Source organism: Pygocentrus nattereri, chromosome 7 (genome assembly GCF_015220715.1).
Source record: "Pygocentrus nattereri isolate fPygNat1 chromosome 7, fPygNat1.pri, whole genome shotgun sequence".
NCBI lineage: Eukaryota > Metazoa > Chordata > Actinopteri > Characiformes > Serrasalmidae > Pygocentrus > Pygocentrus nattereri.
In genome coordinates this window covers 16,419,249-16,435,000 of record NC_051217.1, presented here as the reverse complement: position 1 = coordinate 16,435,000, position 15,752 = coordinate 16,419,249, and the positions used below count along the sequence as shown (strand labels likewise).

Sequence of the window (15,752 nt, the reverse complement as noted above, 5' to 3'; positions counted from 1 at the left end):
CGCTTAAATCTCCACACATCACTCAAAGAAATGGATACCTTCCCCTTGCATTTTGCCACATAAATCTTGATTTAGGATAGTGTTCAAGGTCGAGGTGATGCACTGTATTCATGAGGGATTTTTTTCTGTTTGTGGAGCCTCTGGGCTACGACAGTAAGATGAAATGAATGCTGGGATTGAGTCACAAAACACTTTTACACAGGATACCACCGTGCAGAAGCTAGCGTAAGCATATTGTTGTATTCACAAGCTTAGTTTTATATGAAGACAAGACATCTGCTAGCCAAGCACTTCAGATCAGGTTTCTCGGGGCGTGAGCATGTTTAGAGTCTCATGAGAGAAATTACTGTAACCGTTCTCTGCATGCTAAAAGCACAGCAGTAGGCCTGCCTGAAAGTTTAATATCATATTCCACTGAAAATGCCCCATTGACTGCCAATAACGCCATATGTACTCAGCATATTGGGGTGGGGTGGGGTAAGTGAAGCTAAGGTCACCTACATTTGCAATTATCCAATGAGAGGTCAGTCCAATGCCATTAAAAGCAATGAGCTGATTTCAGTAACACTGGATCCTGGTGATTTTCTGCCTCAGAGGCAGCAGGTGTTTGCCCACTGAGAAAAGCATTAATCACAAGGCACCCCATTAGCTTTATCAGAACATTTGAGCTGTGTGTTCACAGCTACTTCAAAAGATGCTCATCAGATCAGCAGAGCAATATCATTCACCAGTGTACATCAGCAGCAGTGTCTAATGTAGACGACAACAGACAAAGCCACTATTTGTCATGCCTAAAAAAGATCAAATTAGTGTCGTTCCTGTCATTTTTTATTGTTTCCCATTATTCAGATGCCATAATAGATAATAATAGATAGTACAGCTGCACAACACAATTCAAGTGGGGGGAGGGGGGGGGGGGGGGGAGATAAAAAATTGATTTAGTTGAGATATGCCAATGACATCACTTTTTAAAAGCAGATTGGATGCACAATCAGCCAAGTAGAATCCCAATAGCTGTAGTGCTTGGCATGAATCAGACCTCCAAATGCACTTGTATTTTTTTAATCCAAATCAATAAAAAGTAAAACAACCAACATTTCGCCTGGTTGGTCTTGGGCAGGGCAAAAAAAAAAGGCAATGTGTGTTTTTTTTTTTGTTTTGTTTTTTTGTTTTTTTTTAGTCGAGCGCCACAGTAATGATTTGGCTTCTTCTTGGCTGACTGCACATTCAGTCTGCTGCACACTTTAAAACTGCAATCTTCTTGCTGTGGCCAGGCCTGTCACAGTCAGACTGAATCATTCGGAGAGCTCACAGTTATTTAAACAATCATATTTACTTTGCATCAAACACAATGCATTTCAGTCAGCTGGGCTGAGGTAAATACATGTAAACAAAGGAAAGCAGAAAACACATCTAAGGAAACACATCATGGGTCTTAGGAAAACAACTATCCTTCAGACTGTCCTATAACACCTTTAGAGGGCAGCGTTGGACAATGTTTGTTTATTTGAGCTTGAGATGTGTCAGCTGGGAGCTACTAAGTGTTGACAGACAAGAAGCAAGATAAATAGCTGTTTAACTGCAGAAAATCACATTTTGTCAGTAATTTGTTCAAACCATTTGCATGTATTTGGGTAATCAGACAATAGGAAAACTCAGGGTCTGAATGAGTTAGGATACTGTTTACACAACCACTTTAATAATCAGATAACCGCCGAAATCCAATAACGATCATTTTACTGGCGTGCACGCTCTGACATGCCTTAATAAATACTTAAATCTATACAAAAAGTCCATGGAGCGGTATCAGTCGATCCCTGTCATTTAGTCATTTCCAATTACCATTCACCAACTAGGTCTTCACCCATCACCCACTGCCATTAATGCTGAGATGGTGAAGGCTAACATGTACTTCCTCTGAGACACATGAAACAACACATCTTTTCGAACAGCTGCTAACATGTCGTCATTGGACAACTCAATGTGCTAGGAGGAGAATGCTAACTGCCCATTCCATTGTCAGTCGACAGACGTCTGCGCTGGCTAGCATCGTGCTGAGTGATGTGAGGGCCTTCCTAACACCCCAATTACGCTTTCTTGGACTCCCAGCCACGGATGGCTGTGGGATCTTTGAGGATCAAACTCATAATCTCCTAAAGACAGTATTTCAAATTCCTCTGAAATGTGAGAACGACCGTTCTTTCTCTCCACGTTGAATGTTGCTATTTGTTTACTGCTGATTGTCTATTAGCTGCTCTCTCACAATTTACTTTGAGCTAGTTTAACCAGGAGTTGACACGAGGCATTAACTGTCATTACACATATTACAAGTGGCTTTTAGACTGTATTCATTTTCTAAACGGTTCCACACTGAAGACATTTAAACCTCTTCTCAGCTTCTGAACATGTGCCTGACTGTTCATGTGTATTTATATCTCCTGCCTGACAGCGGCGTGAACAGACTGCTGTGGGGTAAAACAATCTCAAAGTATAAGAATTTGATCAGGCTAAATATATCCAGCACAGATACACTGCTACAGCAATCTTTAAGGTGAAACCAGGACACCCCTCGAGAAAAACAGAGACAAAAAAAAAAGGCTAAAATTGATCTCGCTAGAAAAACGCCACACTGCTGCAGTGATCGAACAGGGAGCAGCAGGTTTGAGGACAAAGTGAAGACTGTGACAGGTCAGAACCTTAATCTTTCAACCTTGTACCATGACAGAAAACTTGTAGCAATGGTTCATGGTGATGATGGCCTTCAGTCCACTGATAATGGAGGAGCAGTTGATGATGTTAATGAAGACGGATGGATGGATAGAGGATGGAGGTGAGGGTCAGACCCACCCTGGTGGTGCTGGTCACTGCAGGCTGTGGCTGAGCTGCTCTGTCCAGGGGAGGGCTGGGATGGCTGAGGGGGCGGAGCCTCTGCTGCCTCCACCAATGGGGAAGTGGTGTTGAGCTGGCCAACAGGAGGGGGCCACGGCAGGTCCTTTATCACTTTAATCTCTACTGCAGGGCCGGAGAGAGGGAGAGAGGGAGAGAAGAAAACAAGGAAAGGAAGAAGAGAAGAAAGGGCAGGGAAGGGAAAGGGTAAAGAGACAGATGTTCAGTGAGTGAAGGAAAGTGTTGAAGGTTAGTTTAAGCAGGTTCAGGTGTAGGGCAACAGTCAGGCATTAGAAATCAGGAAATGAGACAGGAAGGAACTGGAGGAAAACTGCACTGGAAAAAGGGAAACTTGGCAAAGATGAGTCTAAAAGGGTCTCTCTCTCTCTCTCTCTCCCTCCCTCTTCCCCTCTCTCTGCACCCCCCCCAACAAGTTTCTCACTCTTAGCGTGGGATTATGTCTGGATTGGATTAACTAATATTGAGTTAAGAAGCCCTCATTACTCTTCAGGATTCAGGAGAGTGTAGAAAAAAAAAAGACAATTCCTTTTCACAAAGCAGAGAGCGAAAAAAAAAGATCCCCCAGAGGACGGCACATCAAAGACCATGCGTCTGGATCGTGGTCTCTCTTAAAACACTGAGAGCACTGCTGCACCAGCTAATAAAGAAACAGCACTGTGACAGAAGCTGCATGAGAGAGTCTAGAGGAAAAGCGCCTGATTCCTAGCCAAGCCAACCCACAACTAATTCTACAATAAAGGCACGGAAAGGAATCATCTCACTGTTTTTTCATTCGCCACCCTGTTTAGCTTCAACAAACTGACAAAAAAAAAAAAAAAACAAACAAAAAAAAAAACTGTCAACAAACTGTTTTAAACAATTTATCTGAGCAATAAGCGGGTTTTTACCCATAAAGACGCTATGTAACAGACTAAATACAAACATTAATGCAGTAAAATGTGAACTCATTCATTTATTCATCTTGTGAGTTAGAGGAACAAAGCTTTGGCCTCCTTGATGCCCCTTGCCATCTCATGGATTTGGACATGGATATGGAATTCCATCAGCAGCATACTTGAGTTCATTTAATGAAGTATTGATTAGCCAAACCAAGTACTGAATGATGACTTCAATAACACTAAGCTGCCATGCAGAGAGGTTTGGAAACGGTCAAATGAACAAATTTACATATACAAAATTGCTACATTGTTCCATATTTACTACATATGTATATATACTCCAATATCTATGTTCTTCAGAAGATATAAATGCTTCTTGCCAAGAAAAATATCCTTCTAAATATAATCATAAACATGGTACAAACTAAATTTTGCAGTATTTAGAGTATATAAAGACCACTCTGCCTTTATTATGGCTTTCACTCTTTTCAAAACACATACTTTCAGATTTTCAAAGAAATCTGCTTATATGTTTTTCCACATCTCCAATTTTTTTCTGTTCCTCACAATGCAAATCCAAAACGCATTCAGTGATGTTGAGGTATGGTCTCCTGAGTGGTCAGTCCACTGTTCTGAGAACAGCAGCAGCTTCTTTGTTTGATTTTTAAATGTTACTTTTCTCAGTAAGGGTTTCTTGACAGCTACACATCTTTTCAGACCCATAGCATTGAACTGTCTTCTCACAGTGGAAGATGGACAGAAACACCTGTGGATTTTTTCAGATTTGAAACAAGAGTGGGCTTGTATTTCTTCTCTCTCTCAAAGATGGAAGCTTTAAGTGATGTTTATCTGAAGGAGGATGGTTTTGCTGGTCTTCCATGAATATCAGGAGCCCCATTTTCTCTGTATATTTTACCATTTTTTCTAACTCCAGTTATGGAAACTCTTTTCTTATTTCTTTTTTTTCTTTTTCCCCTTTCTCCATTCCTTTTGTCAGTCGTCTAAGAAATATCTCCCCAGAAACACCACAACACCTATGATTTAAAACATACTGTGGGATCCAAAAGTCCAGAGACCACTAGTGAAAATGCTTCTATTTTGCATTATTTTTAAATTTTAAAACACTTTTTCATTACATTAAAATACATTATCAGCATAAAAAAAGAGTGAATAATAAAATCTTTGAAATGTATCTTTCCCTTTTGCTTTAACGACACTTGAGTTTGGGCAAAAGCCTCGAGAGACGTCTGAACACAAGCTTCAGTGGAAGGAATAAGACTGAAAAATTAAAATGTGACCTTTTTATTTACACTTCCTTTATCATTTTTTCTTGACATAACTTATTTGTTTTAAACTTTTCAAAATTCTAAGACTTTAATTAGTTAATGTGCAGGTTAACATGAAAAACAAAATCCCATATATGTTACACACTCACCGGCCACTTTATTAAGTACTTGCTAGTAAAAAGTTGGACCCCCTTTTGCCTTCAGAACTGCCTTAATTGTTCATGGCAGACTTTCAACAAGGTGTTGGAAATATTCCTCAGAGATTTTGGTTGGTTATTTGAGTTACTGTTGCCTTTCTATCTTCTAGTTCCTGAAATACTCAGACCAGCCCGTCTGGCATCAATAACCACGCCACGTTCAAAGTCACTTAAATCACCTTTCTTCCCCATTCTGATGCTCGGTCTGCACTTCAGCTCTACATACCTAAATGCATTGAGTTGTGGTCATGTGATTGGCTGATTAGCTATGTGAGTTAACAAGCAACTGAACTGTACCTAATAAAGTGGCTGGTGAGTGTATATCATATTATAATGTGGCCTTAGTCTTCCGTACCCCATTGTGTGTATATACCCTCAGATTTAATCACATGCATTTAAAAAAACTAAGCTCTTGTGATCTACTAAACACTGCCCACCACTGATGTTAGCAGTAGGACCTGAAGCGCTGTTAGAGGTGAAATACAGCTGCCATTTGTTTACTGCAGCGTTGAGCTGCACTGCGTTTATAGGCTGATAAAGTGACTCCTCCAGTGCGAGCATCTAAACGGCGAGTTATGGACTTGTCCTTGTCCCCCAGCCGCAGAGGGGCATGGTCGTAGCAGCACTGCGATCTATGCTAATGAACCGAGCTCTCTCTGCCCTTCGCTGCGAGAGCCGAGGCTGAGTTATACTGTCAGCATTCTGGGCCCACGCTGTCCTCACAGTGACGGCCATGACGGCCATTGTTAGTGAACGGCCGGCTCACGATGACAGCCAGTGGAGAAGCTGTTATCTCTTCCCTGCTGGTGGACCGGGACAGAGCTAGCAAGTCAGAGAGGGGTCAGCGGCTTTGATGGCTAATATAATATGTTCTTCTACAGCAGTGTGAAGCTGGGGGGCTGCCGGTGGGCTGATTAAAGTGCTAATTCTCATTCTCCACCACAGATTAGCCTGTAATTGTTTTGGGAACGGAGAGCTCAGCCATTTTTCCCCACAGAAAGACTGAAAAGTTAATACGCACGGGTCAGAGGCAGCTTAGCTGACATAGTAATGAGCTGAATTGTCACACTTCTGCTTTTCCCCACTGAAGGTGAAGTGAATCAAGTGGCAGTCTTTCAAAACCCTTTGAGTTTCTGTTTTTAAGCCAAAGACTCGTTTAGATTTGCTGTCTTCTGAGAGCACATTGGCCTTGCGGGTGTACAGTGTGTGGTACAGAACAGCGAGGCTTACAGGCCTTGGCAAAGTCCCTGCTGCTGACGGTTAATGTGGAACACAGAGCAGAAAGTTTCTGCTTCTATAATTTGGAAATAAAGAATACACACTGCAACAACAAGAACTTTGTGCTCTGGGTACCTGAAGTACACGACACTTCAGGAACTCAGTTGAACATTTCTCATCTAGTCTGTCATGGGGAAAAACGCAAAAAAAAAAAAAAAGCAAAGCGCATTTACCTTTAGACGTGTGTGGTCTATTAAAGGATTGGTTTGGCAAAAAAAACAAAACAAAAAAAAACAAAAGTTTTCTACTCACTCCATCAATCAAGACATGTTTGGAGGACAAATTGTGCTTCTTTAATTTAAAATTAGAGTAGCAGGCCTAACATTTCTAACAAGCAATAGTCAGCCAAATGGCCCATATTGTTTCTGTAATAATACCCAGTCAAACTGCATCCAGGCTTTCACTAAGGTCATGCAGACTTCCTGATTTGTTGCCACATGAAGGCTAAAGCAGAGAGCGAATAGAGGCTTTTACAGTGATCTGGCAGTGTGTTTGTGCTGTATTTCTGGGTTGTGGGATGTTAGAGCTGGTTTCTCTCACTCTGGCTAGTGATAGCAGGTTCGTCTGAGTGTTGTGGTGTCTGAAATGTCTATTTTTAACCCTGTTTACAATATATAAGCAGAGATGTAATATAACAGTAGCTAGTGGGTTTTGGTAGTTATGGAGCTGGATTTCTGGCTGATTTCTGGGGATGGTCACAGGGCAGAAAGAGTCTGATGAGTGATCTGATGTGTGAATCATGGTGCCGTTTTAATCCTTTGTTGTATTATGAAGCCAAAACAGAGCAATAATAGCAAGATTTTGGGTGATTTTCCCCAGCATCAGTGAATTACTCACTGATGGCGACATCGCAGCTTGTTGATGTCACTAGCTCATTTGGGCCAGGTCTGCTGAATGGTCTGATGTGTATCTCTGTAGCTTAAACCCAGGCAAATTTTCACAAATTGCAGGCTTTGGTTTTGAGGGTTAAGCCACAGTGTGTCTTGTATTCTAAATGCCAAAGTGTCATTATTGTAGTCACACTGTAAAAATATATACTGTATGTATTAGTATATACAGAAGGTATGTATTTTTACAGAAACTATTTACTTAACTAGTAAGTTCTACTGTTTGCTAGCAACATTTGCTTGTATCTCCTGTTCAAAAAGTAAAGAAGCAAAATTTGCACACCAAAGTTTGGGCTCATCAACTACATCTGGGGTTACTGGACGATTGGATACATTTTATTTACTTAATAACATGCCAGTCATCAGGATTTTCTCAGTTGTATCCTGATTAGCAATCCGCACATGTGTGTGTGCATACTTCTGTGTTTTAATCAGGGAAACGGTTTAAAAACTGCTCTGTCTGCTGTGATGAGTCTTTTGGAGCAAGATAGTGTAGCTGGATTGAAAAATGTCTGAAGTTCATCTCATCATATCTTTAAAAGGGGTTATACGGTTTTCTTTGCAGCTTTTTCAGCTGAAGATAGCAAGAGATGACTTGTCTTTACACATGATACAGAACAACAGTTTGGGGTGGTTTGCTGTGTGTCAGTCAAGCTGCCCTTTCCTGTGAAAGTAGGCGGTTCTTGGCCACACAGAAAGTCTGGCTTGTGGGACTAACCTTCAGAAAAGTCATATGCGATTATATGTGAAGTGTTTGAAAATGCTCACAAGTAAACTCGTAATATATTGTAATATAATGTGATGTAGATATATGACCACATATGTTACAATATATATTAGTTAGTAAAATTAATCATATCCATGATAAAAAAAATCACAAATGAAAACTAAAAATGTGTATCATATATGAACTGTGGGAAAAGAATAACATGAAATGCAATATTCAAGGGGTTTAGTGGATCCCAGTCCAATCCCTGAGGAATTTACACTCTGCTTATTTTATCAGATACAATTCATCAGGTAGGTATCAAACCTTTCATGAGTGAAATAAGGTATGTAAGTTCTGGGAACCATCTGTATATCACTGTTGTCGGAGAAAACATTGTATCTCCAAAATGATAACTTTACAGGAGAAGGAAAAACGCACTGTAGTTTTAACGTAAGGTGATGGAACCAGCTAATGGCATGGTTTGCTAAATGTATCAATGCATCATTTCCAACTTGTCTACGTTCAACTAGTCCAGCTTTGCATCACAGCGTTTTAAACTGGAAACTCAATATTATAAACAGATTCCAAACAGCTTTGCTACAATTTTTCAGATTTAATTGGATTTTTTTCTCTATTTGCCCAGCAAATTTTCAGTCTGGGTGTTTACCACACGCTACTGGAGGCAGTAGGCTTAACATCTGAATCTAGACAAACTAAACGACCATGCTGAACTTTGGCTGAGCTCTCTGCTGTGGCACAGTCTTGCAGATCAGTTGCTTTACCCTGCCTATGACACTCTGTCCTTTCCCTGAACCAATCAGTTTCTGGCTGCCAGTTCGGACAGACTCGGCATGTATAAATTGCCTCCATGTTCCCAAAAGTCCCTGGGGGCGAAAAACTGAGCAGAGGAAGAGGGACGTTATCTCATGTTATGCTGTCCTGATTTGAGCCCGATCTGGACGAGCTGCAGAACTTGTCATATAATCCAGAAGTAGGACACAGTCGGTTGCAGAACGCACTTCATTTCACACTCTTATTCATGCCTGACAGAGTCTTAATTAAGAGACTCGGACAAGATTGTACAGGAAAGAAAAAAAAAATGGCCTGATGTTAACAGGCTTAAGCTTGGCTGAGTTTAAGCAGGCTGATATGGATTTTATTAACAGCTGAGAACAACGCAGTCAGATGTTATGATGTGAGGGATCAGAGGACAATGTACGGGTGATATGCAAAGACGAAGGAAGTGGACAGAGAGTCTTAAATTAGAAATGTCCAGCTGAATTCTGTTCCATATGAAGACTGAATGTGGCAGTGTCAACTGTGCTCTGCTACTGTAGAGGAATTAGTCGGACTCATTTTATTCAAATTAGGTAATCATAGTCCTTATCGCTGAATACCAATATCATATTGTAAATAAGAGAAATGCTTGTTCACACAAGAGTGCCTCTTGACTTGGCTCTGCCTAATGCCTGCCTGCTGATTGCATACTTATTCAAACCAAGTGGGTGTTGAGTGATGTATGACGGTTCATTACCATACAAAAAGCCTTCAACGTTTGACATTTCATTCCTGCGTTGCACAACAATTAAATTCTAAATGGAAAAGTAGAAAATCCGACAAACATTCCAAAAAGACACAAAACTGCTGCAGCTCTAATGATGGAATTTCTCAGAAGTATTAAAGTTCATCCAGGTATGTGGATGTGCCTATAAAGGTGGTGGTGATGCGGGGATGGCTTTAGTGCTGTCAATGTGTGTATGTGAAGATAAGGACTCAATAACCTCTGTAGTTCAGAGCCAGGGGATCAACACTATCATAAGCAGATGTCTGTGCGTCTGTGTGAGGGAGAGAGATGATAGAAGTCTATCAGTAAGGTTATCAGTACACAATAACAGGGCAGACAGAATGAGAAATTCACTGAGCTCTGAAGCTCAGACAGCTGAAGATTTATAAAGGAGGAAACCTGCACTCTTTCTTACAGCCTTTTTCAGCAAAGACATCGGGGACTTTCAGCAGGCGATAATAATAATAATAATAATAATAATAATAATAATCATATTATTATTATTACTATTACTAGTAGTGGTAGTAACAGTAGTAGCAACATTAGTAGCTGTAACTACTACTACTAATAAAAAAAAACTTACTTTTAGTATTATTATTAACCAAAGCTCATACTAGTCATTACTACTTCTACTATTAATTCATCTTCAGTTATGAATGCTACTACTGCAAAAACGACAACAACAATGACAACAACTACCACGACAACAACGAAAACAACAACAGCTTAGTAGTGGTCTCCATGCTTTAATAGCTTTTTGCAGTAATATCAGCAGTAGTGATAAAACGGTGATAAAAGTAGTCATAGTAGTGGCAGTAGTACGATTAATAGCCATGATGTCTTTTCTCATTAACAGGGCAGGATTTTTGACAGCATTCAACAAAGCTTGTCTGATCTAGCAATAGTTGCTGTATTAAATGCATCTGTGGAGCCTGGATAGGTCTGTTCGAGATTGTGCTACCAAACCATAAGTTCTGTAGTAAAGCTGTAAAAAGGCACACATTGCACATTTCTTGTACTCTAGGTAAACTGCTACAGGCTGGATAGGCACACATATGTAAACTTGTTCATTTTTAGTAAAACCACAAAAACAGTGAATTGAAAATGAGAAGTTTTGGCAGTTCAGTTTCCATTTATGGAAACAAGCTCACATGCCCCATCCATATTCTTATGCGTCTCCTAACTTACACTAATATTGTCAGGCACCTCTTGCCGGGACATGACTGCAGTGCAAGTGGGAGAGAGTGTGAGTGCAGCAGTAGTGTAAGAGTCTCCAGCATGAGTGATTAAGTGAAGTCAAAGTACACAATCCTGCAGAGGCCCAGCAGGAGCGCAAATCTGCATCCTAGCGAGGATCACACAGGTGCAACTGCAGCGAATATAAAACACAGGTATGAAGTTCAGGCTGTGCTGCGACACACAGCACAACAACCCACCACAACCCACCACAGAGCACTGCAGCCAGAAGACAAACACTCACTAATTTGTCATCCTTCACTGAATTTAATGAAGATTAATGGAGTAAAATGGTACATGCTTTTAATACCAGAGTGCCTGGTAATAACTATAAGACTCTGATAAACAGAAGACTCCCCTCCACCTTCCTGAAAGTTTGCCATCTCCTTCCCAGCCACCTTTACTTTCACTTCAACATGCATTCATCTCAATTAGCTGCACATATTTTGGGACTTGACAGCTCAATCCAAACTCTGGATGCAAATAAAGCGCAGCGTAATAGAGAGAGATCTGGGGAACATGGGAAATCAGAGGGTGAAAGCCGGGCTGCGGATTTTCATGTGAAAATGAAAACGGTAGAAAAAAGAAGGCAGTGACCCAGATACATCTGGAGCCCCTTCGAGAGAAAATCATCTCCTTAAGCACCTCCTGTAAGTCGGCTGATAAGAGTTCTACACTTATTTCATTTGAACATTAAGCATGAAAGCAGAACTAAAAATGGAAAGTCTAATAGGGTCTTATTGATGTTCTGGGGTTGACCTTTAGACAACCTTTTGGTTGGGATGTCCTGATCTAGTCTGAAATATCAGCATTAGAGTCGATGTAGGTACTAGATATGTTAAACCTATATTTACATTTTACATTTATGGCATTTGGCTGATGCTCTTATCCAGAGCGACTTACAATTTGAGCATTTTTTTACAGGTAGGCGAAGGTAGGGTTGGGAGTCTTGCCCAAGGACTCTTATTGGTGTAGTGTAGGGTGTTTACCAAGGTGGGGATTGAACCCCAGTCTACAGTGTGAAAGGCAGGGGTGTTACCCACTACACTAGGGCGGTGTCTACAAGGGCAAATCCACCATTTTTTTCAGAATTTCTACTTCAGTTCATCTGTTGAGATGTAGACAGAGTCATTCAGTGTGGTTTGATGTGAAATGGTTTGTGGTGGTGGTGACAGGAACCAGGGGTTTTTATGCCTACAACACAAATAAAGCCATTTCATTTACATATTCAAAATGACCAGTTAACCTATGTGTCTGAGGTTTTAGATGGAATGTTGATAGTGTTGACAAAATAGTGGTAATTCTGCAATAATTACTTTTTGGGGGGGGCTATTTCACCCTACACCACAACACCCTGTATGTACATCTTCACCATAAATGTATTTAAAACCTCAAAGACCATCAAACAAGGCCTCATGTCCAACACTTTTTACACATGTGTTCACCCAGTGTTATTTTTCTAAAATCAGGGGTATTAATCAGGAGTTTGTTCCCCTTTGCTGCATTAAGCAATCAATCAATCTTCTTACAATAGATGTTGGAACATTTCTGCGAGGATTTGGTTTCAGCCCAAGAGCAATAGTGATGTTAGGTGATGATGTTGGATGAATAACTCTGGATCACAAACTCTAGTCCAATTCATCCTAAAAGTATCAGAAGAAGCTCCATCGCTTTAGAGAATGCAGTCCCACTGCTCCACAGCCCGATGCTAGAAGCCTTCATAACCCTTTAGCAATGCCTGACATGGTGACTGCACTGAACTGAACACGTGTGTCAGCAGTGGGTGCACCATAAAGTTGTTGTCTAGATATTTTTGGACGTAGCTTTTACAGGCATTAAACTGTTCAGACGTCTGGTTCCTACCCCCACCACTGTCAACAATTCTGCTGTTTTTCTAGAACAGAAAATTTCACATCAAACTACTCTGAATGACTTTTACATCTCAACACAATGTAAGCAGAAATGAATGAAATTCTAATTTATGGCTATTTTGCTATATTTACACCACTACCGTAAAGGAGACATACACAAACTATTATCCAACTTGCAGTAGTGACATGTTTTAAACTAACAACCAGTTTAACTCTCTGCAGTTTGAAACTATTTTAACTTTTAACTATTTTATTCAGTACAAATTCACTACAGGGACTTCCAACGCAAAGTTGCCAAGCTATTTTTCGGTAATAGAATTGTGTTCTAAAACTTTAGGCCCTGGCTGTTTAATGGGTAAAGTAGAAAATGAAAACTGAGTTGTCTGCAGTTAAGGGAGCCGCCTTCAATTAAAATACCGTTCAACTAGATAAATCAGAGTGAACGGCTACATACTTTACAGCAGTTAGAGTATTTGTGTGTAAATGCACAAGAAAAAGACTATATGAATGCAGCAAGTTCAACATATTTCATTTAAAACATACTCCATAAAACCAAAACATAGCGTTCTGCCCCAGTAAAAATCAAGTGATTTGACTATAGCTTTTTAAACAGACACTCCAGTCAACATTGTTACACAGTGGTACTGCATTAATCCAGAGTGAGATTTTTCAGTTTAAAGACTAGGAAATCCCCCCGTCAGTTGATGTCACTTCAAGGTGGGAAGAACTAAGAACTTTTGAAAAAGTTACTTGAGGGATGGGCTGTTAGAAATGTTTTTTGCGTAAGCTGGCTAATACAGAAGAAAGTCGATTAGCTAAAATTTCTCCAAGGAACATGGATATCTATTTATGAGCCTCTCTACATCTGTGAATTCCCTCTGAATTTCCTATTTATAATTATGAGATAGTAAGTATGACCTGATGTGTTCAAGTGATATGAGATGAACACACATTGACTAAACAAATGTTTCATTAACCATGAGTTCACTCACAGGTGAATTTCAGCAAGGCCAAAATGCGATACACATTCCACCAGCAGCACCTGCTCTGACCCCAGAAAGTGGCAGACGGACACAGTTCTTTCCACTGACACCCTCCAAATGATTTGCAGGTAAGCGTTGGTGTGAAATAACACAAACAGAACATCCACTCAGGCAGCCAGAATAGAACTAGAAAAGGACTAGCAGGCTTTCGAAAGGGGAACTCCACTGATTTTTAAAAATTTCTGCACAATTCAATTGTTGTGCTGTAAACAAAGTTAGTCAGTGATTTGATATGAAAATGGTTAATCTTTCTAGAAACCTACACTTCTGAAAAAGATACTTCTTTAAGGGTTCTTTAGTAAAGAAAATTGTTCTACATAGAACTATGCATAGAAGTTCTACATAGAACTACAAATAACCTTTTGCATGATCAAAAGAGTTGTTTTTATCAAGAAAGGGTTTTTCATATTGATGGAGAATGTGCTGTAGATGGTTCTATATAGAACCTTTTTGAAAAAGGTTCTATATAGCACCAAAAATGGTTCTTCTATTGTATTGATGTCAAGCTTGCAACAATAGAAGAACCCTTGTGTGCTATATAGAACCCTTTTCAAAAAGGTTCTATAGAGAACCATATGTAGCACATTTGTACACATTTTTAAACTGAAGAACCCTGTCATGATGCAAAGAAACCTCTTAATTGTGCAAAAGGTTCTTGGAGTGCTAATCCTAACCCTAACCATTTTCTCTGCAAACAAACAAACAAAAAAAGCATTTGATGAACCATATTTTCAAAGAATGTGCTGACTTGTTTTTCCTTACAGTGGTGGGTGAGGCAGTAAGTACAACCTAACTTGTGTTCAAGTGCTCAGAAACAAGACAGACGAACTGGAAATAATGCTTTTTGTTTAATTCAGTTATTCTGTGATTAAAAAAAGAGTCCATTTATTTTGTCTTACTGCAACAAAATGATGCTTGAGTTGAGTTTTTATCCAGTTAAAAGCACCACATAAGATGTGATTCTACTTGTATTTTCATGTGTGTGCCTGCAGTATTCATGTGTGGCTGCTGAATAACTGAACACAATTCACTTATTAGTGGCTACTGTTGCTTTTTTGTTGGTGCCTCCAACTCGGAAACTTGGGGATCAACCAAAAAAAAAATCGGTTTCCTACTAGAAAGTCTGACACTGTGGTGGTATTAATATGTGCTCATCTCCTTTACAATATTTCTGACATGACTTAAAAGCAATATATATTCCCGTGGGGTAGAGCAGTGAAAGGAAATCAACGGACAAAAAAGGAGAAAAAAAAAAAGGAGAAAAAATTGTGATTTTTGTCAAACAGATGAGACGATGCTGCGCTGCAGAATATTACATAACAAGTAACGTTCAATGCTCATTTAGGCCGCAATTCTCTTTTAAAGGTAGCATCGGTCTAGTAATCCTTGCAGTGAATAAATTTTTTTTTTTTTATGTACTCAAACCGTACTGACTGAAAATGTAAATATTGGATAACTTGGATTGAGATTGGGGGCTTAAAAGTGGAAAGGACATGCCTGTATTTTGGCATTCAGACCCTTTTGGGTGAAAGCTCATATTGTTCTGTCGACAGGCTACTGATGTCTTAAGATTTCAGCATTTTGCTGAAGCTCCCGAGCGTTTCGTTTGCACTCTTTGAAGACTGTCTAAAAGCGAACGGGTTCACAGGGAGGTCTCTCAGACTGGTGAGAGGCTCCAGTGACACACGCGATATCTCTGCTTCCTGACAGAAAAAATATAATAAATAAAGAGGAATGATAGAGCGGAAGGCTTTCCCTGTCAAACGGTGCTACGTTGGAGCGAGGGAAATGTAACATGAAAAGGAAGAGGACAGAGACAAGTGGGAAATATCAAAGCTTTTCATGAGGGACAGTGCAATCTTGTGTTTTCTCTTCAAAAGCAAGAATTAATGTGAT

General features: G+C 39.9%; 1 protein-coding gene across 4 annotated transcripts in view; it reads right to left on the bottom strand.

Annotated features, from left to right (window-relative positions):
• Positions 1 to 15,752, bottom strand: part of zgc:158464 (uncharacterized protein LOC791139 homolog) — a 192,117-nt gene that overhangs the window by 38,338 nt on the left and 138,027 nt on the right. The window contains exon 4 of one of the 4 annotated variants that reach the window (XM_017703877.2): positions 2,848 to 3,012. The exons of 2 other annotated variants lie outside the window; for them this stretch is intronic. In XM_017703877.2, coding sequence (XP_017559366.1) covers positions 2,848 to 3,012 — 165 coding nt within the window. The remainder of the gene's footprint in view (positions 1 to 2,847; positions 3,013 to 15,752) is intronic. One more of the 4 variants, XM_037539956.1, reaches the window with a different exon arrangement.